Source organism: Terrapene carolina, unplaced genomic scaffold (assembly GCF_002925995.2).
Source record: "Terrapene carolina triunguis isolate 2854851 unplaced genomic scaffold, T_m_triunguis-2.0 Scaffold227, whole genome shotgun sequence".
NCBI lineage: Eukaryota > Metazoa > Chordata > Testudines > Emydidae > Terrapene > Terrapene triunguis.
Window position 1 is genome coordinate 542,720 of NW_020664578.1, and position 7,389 is coordinate 550,108.

The window sequence follows — 7,389 nt, forward strand, 5'->3', positions numbered from 1 at the left end:
GGTGAGAGCAGGGGACTGGGAGCCAGGACTCCTGGGTTCTTTGCCCAGCTCTGCCCCTGGAATATTCCACAGGCATCCAGAGCTTTGCCCTGCCCCATGTGAGCGCCCTGGCCCTGCCTGAACCTGCCCCTCTCCTTTCCCCTTCCAGGACCCAACCAACGGCTACTACAACGTTCGCGCCCACGAGGACCGCCCGCCCTCCCGCACCGTGCTCTACGCCGACTACCGCACCCCGGGCCCCGCCCGCTACGACATGCGCCCCTCCTCCCGCCTCTCCCACTCCAGCGGCTACGCCCAGCTGAACACCTATACCCGGGGCCCCGCGTCGGAGTACAACACCGAGCCGGCCCCGGGGCCCCCGCCGGGCCCCACCGCGGGAGAGACGGCCAGCCAGCTCTCCTACGAGAACTACGGCGGCCACGCCGCCTTCCCGCCCAGCGCCGGCTACGCCACCTACCGCCTGGGCTACACCCAGCACCCCCCGCCTAGCCTGGACCGCGCCCCCTACGACACCTACGACCCCATGGGCAAGTACGCCAGTGCCACCCGCTTCTCCTACACCTCCCAGCACTCGGACTATGGGCAGCGGTTCCAGCAGCGGATGCAGACTCACGTCTGAAGGACCTGGGGGCTGTGAGGCAACAATCCTCACCGGAGACATAAGGGGGGGTCACAGGTACTTTGTGACTGTCCTCTGATATTCAGGGGCTTTTCCTGAACCCCCCACGCCCACCCCTCCAGCGGCAGGACTCTCAGCCTTCCCGGCGACTGCACCCCTCACTGTCTGGATTCAGGGGACCCTGGCGTCCGGCTGACTCCGGGGCCCCTCTTCCCCTATATCTGAGCTTCCATCCAGCCACCCATCATGTTGTCTTCGTTTGTTCTTTTCAGCCCATGTCTCGAGGGGCCGGCGCCCTCCCCGACTGGAAGGAAAACCAATTTTGGGGGGGCCAGGGAGCCTCACCCCCACCCCGGCCCTGCTCACGTGCGGCACAGCTCTCCTCCCAGCGGGCTGGAGGCCGGATCAAGCGTGCTGGTAGCTGCAGGGGGGAGATTCCCTCCCACAGCCTGGATCCCACCCAACCCTGCAACAAGCGAGACTCCGGAAACTTGCCCCCGGCCACGCGGGGGAGCCCTGATTTCTTTGCCACACGTCGGATCTTTGAGGGGAGACGGGCCGAGAGCTGAACTCCGTCGGGGGTGAAAGGTTGTGACAACAAGGGGGGGTGGGTTACAGGGCAGCGGAGGACCAAGCGGCGATGGGGGGTGGCTGAAGGCAGGCTAGGCTGTGAAGTCCCCCGAGGGCCATGGGATCCCTGGGGTCTGCAACGGGCTCCCGCACAGCTCGGCCGCTAGGAGGCAGAATCGTGCCGTCACCGGCTCCCAGGGCATGATGGAACGCGCCACCGCGGGCACAGGGGACACTGCGCTCTAGATGTGAACACGCCCGGGCGGGGGGCCTGTCGGCCGGCAGGCCGGCTAACCCTGCAGCCAGCCTCCGAATGGGCAAAGGGCTCTGATCCCACCTCAGCGTCCATCGCTCAGCGCCTGGCAGGATCGGGCCCTAATGTGGAGAACTAACCTGGAGCAGCAGCTTTTGATCTAGTCCATACCCGGGACCCCCATCCAATACCAGGACCCCCTATTCTAGACCAGGGTCCCATGTCCAATACCAGGACCCACTATACAAATCCTCCCTCTTCCATACTGGGACCCCCCCCCACACACAATACAGGTACTCCCTATCCTATACCAGCACCCCTTTCCCATATTGGGATCCCTCCTGCCCCACTTAGCAATATGGGACGGGTGAAATGCTCGCGACCCCTATGTTGCGAATCCCTGACCTAGATGACGCTGCGGGCTCTAGGGAGAAAGGTCAGCCCCACACCTGAGTGCTTCCATTCACAACAGCACAAGCCAGACCCCGGCCAGTCCCGTGTCTCTCGGGGCGGCCAGATCCCTTGCCGCTCGCACCCCAAATTGGATCCCTCCCCCGCGTGGAGTTCCTCTTCAAAAGGGGCCCCGATCTCTCCCCCAGTACCCCGTCCGTCCAGGGCCGAGCTGACTCCGTCCCCCCGTCCCAAGCACTTTGAATACGTTTCTTTGGGTTTATGTTGGGTTTTTTTATATATATATTTTATAAGGGGGGGGAGGAGGGGGTTGGTTGGTTTTATTCCTCCGAAAGGACCAATTGGAATCCTGCCTCTTCCACCATTTCCTGTGCCTTGAACTTCAGCTTTATTTGCCCGGTCGGCGTTCGCTTGCGCGGTGGAACCGAGCGACGGGGGCGGGAGCGTTGGCCGGGCGAAATGTTTTAGGGGCTGGTGAAGCTGGAGGCTTGTGTCTCCCTCTAGTGCCTGGCACCAGCCACTACAACAGCCTGTCCCTGAGGCCAAGGGAGGAGCTGCCCCTTTAGCTTGAGGCATCGAGAGCTGTGTTTTTAGGGCTGAAGGTCGTGAGTTTGATCCCCAGTGGCGGACGCAGTCTCCACTGATGACAGGGGCTTTCCCGGGCTGCCCATTGAGAAATGATGGATTTCCCGGGGTTGTTATTTTGGTGGGGGTGAGGGGTATCCTTCAAGCTTCCCAAGTATCCCAGCGAAGCTGCACCCCACTCCTGGAAGGGATGGGGGGGGGCTCTGTTTTTGAAGCCTGGCAGTGCCATTCCCCAGCCAGGCAGAGGGGGCGCTGCTGAGCGGGTCCCGCCCTGCAGCGTGAGCCATGCAAGTCCTAAGCGGCGCTGAGCAGGACCCCGGCCCCCACCTTCACTGCCCTTTCCGCCATCGCTCCGTTAGGGAGCAGGACTCGAACCCAGGCCCAACTTCTCCACAGTCACGCCCGGCCCAGGCGTCGAACTCTGATCTCCCGCGTGGCCGGGCAGAGTGCAAAGCCACCAGCCCTGTCTTGCCTGTTCCCTCCTAGTACCTACCGGCGTGGCAGGGCCGTAAGCATCCCGGGCCGTTCTGGAGCTTTTCTTGTGACCTTGCAGCGTCGGTTTCGTTTGCACAAATCGGGGCCTTCATTTTAAGTACAGATAACGGCCCCCCCCCTTACATTACGGAGCCATTCAGATATTGTACAGCCGTGAGCCGCGTGGGTTATCGGCACGTCAACAGAAAGGGTTAGCCATGGGTATGGCGGCCGGTTGGCCGGCTGGAGCCTATATCAATCCAGAACGGTGGGGTCGCCATTTATTAAAACATCGCTTGACCCTTGATTTACCCTGTTTGGAAGCAGCTGGAATCTGATCGTGTCTCCTGATACGGCCTTTTCCTGCCCTATTTATGGGACTTTTGCAGCGGCCATTAACCTGGCGCCTGAGAACTTCACAATCTTCACTGTCCTTTTCCTCACAACCCTCTGTGAGGCTGGGCAGGGCTGGTCTCTGGAGCACCTGGCACTGGCCTACGTCGGAAGGCAGGATACCGGGCTAGATGCACCATTGGTCTGACCTAGGATGGCCGTTCTTAGGGTCTTAGCCCCATGGCACAGATGGGGAACTGGAGCCCAGAGACCCAGATTTTTACAGGTGTTTTGGCGTAGCTGCACTCAGCATCGCAACGCCTAACTGATTTAGGAACCCAGATCATTTTCCAAAGGGGTTTAGGCACTCCAGAGCCTAACCCTCATGGGCAGCTGATGGGATTTTTGCTCCAAAGTGCCTAAATCCTTTTGGAAACTGAGTTTTGGCTCCCAAATGAGTTAGGCCTTGCAAAACTGGGCGCAACGCTGCCCAATATGTGGCTCAGTCATGCGCCCAGGGTCAGATGGCAGAACAGAGTTGACCCTGGGTCTGCCTGGTCTCAAGATAACAACCTGATCCGGGGACCAGCTCTTAACGCACCACTTTCAGGAGTCATGTTATTTTGAACTTCAGCTTTTTCCCCCCCTTAGTAATCCATTTCTAGCTCTTGTGTTTTTAAAGAAAGGAACCCAGGCTCTAACCACTAGACATCACACTCCTCCCAGCACCTGCAAACATGACCCTGAAAGGTTCAGAAGCCTGCAGGAGAATCAAAAGAACCCAGTTTTTTCCCCAGCTCATGATTGGTGGGAGGTCTGATTTGCAATTTGTGAACAGTTGGGATTGGCAGCCCTGGCAGTGGGATCTTAATAGAAAGTCTGAGCCAAATCTGGCGTCATGGTCCATGACTGGAGCCAGAGGCTGCTGCGATAGAAATAATAATGGCTAATAGTCATCATAAGTAACAAACCAGTGCTGGCTAATTTGCTGGCATGAGTCGGTCATGTGAGCAGGGTTGTTTTTTTATATGAATGTATCTAAATATATATTTTATATAAATATCCTGCCAAGCAAATTCTTGAAAGCCAGAAGCGCATGTTCTTAATGCTCAGCGGTATATAATTATAGATCAACGCCCCCCCAAAACTTCTGCGTTGAGGCAGACAGCTGGCACGGGAAATTTCAGCCCGAAGGGTTAACGTCTGCAATGTTCTACGCAACTGAAAACAGGGTCTTAGAATGGAACGTGTTGGGCAACCTTAACTCTAGGGGGTGCGCCGTGCACCCTGCAGAGATCATGGGGGCTTGGCTGGGCGTGTGTAGACGGCCGTGGAAAATGAGGGCGAAGCAATAATTCCTCGAGGGAGAGGGTTGTGTCTGTGGAGGGGAGCTGGGGAAAAGCCGAAGAATGTAGCTGGTCCTAGAGTTCAAATCCGGATAGATTTGTTTTTTTCACTTGATCTCACTCTGGCTTCGGGGTTTGAATGGCCCCTGGACGGCTGCCCTGCGCTTCCCTCTCTTGAACATTTGTGCTCCACAGTATAAACCTGCTTGTGGCCAACTCCGGCTCACTGGGACTGGCTCCCAGTGCATCCCAGGGGTGAGAGCCAGGACACCTGGGTTCTATTTCCAGCTCTGGGAGGGGAGGGAGGTCTAGTGGTTAGATCAGAGGACTGGGAGTCAGGATTCCTGGGTCCTATTCCTAGCTCTGGGAGGGGCGGGGAGTCTACTGGTTAGATATAGGGACTGGTTAGATATAGAGTCAGGACTCCGGACTCCTGGGTTCTACCTGGTTTGTGTTGGTTAAACTGGTGTAACCCAACCCGTGGGGTGTTCTGTCTCCTCCTAGTGGCGGCTTGGCTACCCGATGAGCTCAGGACTAGCAGAGCCTCAGGCATCAAGATTCAGAGGGTCCCACGTACAATTCCTGCTGTCGACAGCCCACCCGAGGGTGCGGGATTACGCCCACGTCCTTGAATTTGCAGGCTCAAGCAGGGGGTTGCATGAGTAACCTTAAACCATTTTAAGTCAAACCGGTGCAAGTACTGTGTGTGGAGCAGCCCGAAGGGAGTTGGGAACCCAGTTCCCGTGGAATTTCCCTGGGAGTTGGGGGCCGAGCTGCCTGCGGTTGCTTTGCCTCCCCCAACAGAGCGCCCCTTGGGCAGCTGGACGATGGGAGCGGTTCTGCCATGACGGCGCCGGGTTGGCGCAGTGCCGGAAGCCAGCACAAGGTGCGGGCGGGTTCCTCTCCATTCGGGACCTCGGTGATGGGTCGGGCAGAGCTCTCTGCCTGCCTTGTCCCAGAGCTCTAGAGGGGTCTCGTCAGCTCACCCCAGCACCGGGGCGGTCTTTCCTTTGCTTCTGGGCGCTGGGGCTGGGTGGCTGTGGAGAGAGACAGGACGGATCCCCCCCACCCTCAACCCCCTGCAATCAGGAACAACCCACCCCTTGGTTCGAGTCACTCCCTCTGGTGCTAATTCACAAGCCTTCACCCTTGCCAGACACCCCCCGCCCCATGGCTGAGTGCAAGGGTGGGGGAGCAGGGAGCAGACCCAGCATCACCCACTTTGAAGGAGTTAACCTTGACCCCCTCCCCCCGAAGGTACCTTTAAAACAGGCCCGATGCTGCAAGGCCTTGAGCCCGAGCCCAGGAACCGCGCTCGCAGCCTGCAGCTTTAATTCAGGCATCGCCACTGTCAGGCCACGTGGCTTTTTTTCTTCCCCAGCGATGCCTGTGGGGACCCCCCGGTGACCCCCGTTCTCCCTCGCCCCAGTCTAGAGCAGGGGGGAAGCGGTGGGACTGGCCTTTGCCCCGACGGTGCCGGGATCCTCTTTAGCAATAGAAACCCTCACTGCCATGACACGGAACCGTGCAAAGCCAGGAGCCGAGTGGCTTTCCGTGAAACTCACTGTAGCGGGATCGTCTTCGAGGTTATGCAGCCCCACGCACACACCTGCCGGCTCATTGCTAAACGCCCAGGCTCATTGGATCCCCCACGGGAATGGGGGGGTGGGAAATGGGGGGTATTTTTCTTAGCACAGGCCCTTTTAGATTTCTAGAGACGTGTATCTGTGAGTCCCCTGCACCCCTTGCCCGGCCCCACCTTGGATTATTTTTTTCATTTTCCTTTTTTTTTTTAAATATTATGTACTATATTTTTAGTCTTAAACACGATATATTATATATATTTAATTTTTTATATATATAAAAATATAAATGTTACCAAAAAAAGAGGTTGTGTATTGCCTTTGTGGCACGAAAGCGCTGCCCGGGGGGAGGGGGCAGGAGTGTGTGTATGGATGGGGGGCGTTACGCGTTTGGGACCTGAATAATCCTGTTGGGAGCAGAGGACAATTGGAGCAGGGAATAAGGCCCTGAAGAAGGAAGGGCTCGTCTCTAGTGCTGTTCATCGCCAGCGCTCAACGCGTAGGGTGACCAGATGTCCCGATTTTATAGGGACAGTCCCGATTTTTGGACCTTTTTTCTTGTATAGGCTCCTATTATCCCCCACCCCCGTCCCGATTTTTCACACTTGCTGTCTGGTCACCCTATCGACGCGCTTCACAAGGGAGCTGGGTAGCGTTCTCCCCATTGGACAGAGAGGGGAAACTGAGGCAGGGGGAGGGGGAAGTTAGGAGCCTAAAGACCCTTGAGGGGCTGGGCAGAAGCGATTTACTCAAGGTCGCTGGCGATAGGCCACAGCCCCACCTGTGCCAAGCTGCTTACCTCTCCAGGTGGGAGACTGAGATAGGCCAGGTGACAGGAAGATCATGTGACTAAGGCCAAGGGATATAAGGGAGCATGATCAAGCCCAGAGCTTGCCTGCCAGCCAGCACCACTCCTGCCAGGTGGGACCCGGAGGGCCATGCTGGGAAGCTGCAGGTGGGTGAGGGAACGTCTGCCCAGCACAGTTAGCACTCAGGGCTTGCTCCTAACCCGACTCCCATCCGCACACAGCAATCCCTGGTCTGGCGGGGTGGGGCGGTCGCTTACCTGCTGCTGGAGCTAGTGAATGAGTCAATGGGGATTTGCTGCCTGAGAGCAGGAACACAGACCTGGGGGGTGGGGGCTCTATAGTTTGCGTTTGAAAGACTTTGCTTCCTCTCCAGGGGCAACTGGGACAGGGGCCGAAAGGGGCCAGC

The 7,389-nt window shown here is 57.8% G+C and overlaps 1 protein-coding gene across 1 annotated transcript in view; it reads left to right on the plus strand.

Annotated features, from left to right (window-relative positions):
- KIRREL1 (kirre like nephrin family adhesion molecule 1) overlaps window positions 1–6,416 on the plus strand; it is a 22,797-nt gene extending 16,381 nt beyond the window's left edge. The window contains exon 12 of the mRNA XM_026656230.2: window positions 149–6,416. Within this exon, the coding sequence (XP_026512015.1) occupies window positions 149–619 (471 nt within the window). The 3' untranslated portion in view covers window positions 620–6,416. The remainder of the gene's footprint in view (window positions 1–148) is intronic.
- The last annotated feature ends 973 nt before the right edge of the window (window positions 6,417–7,389 follow it).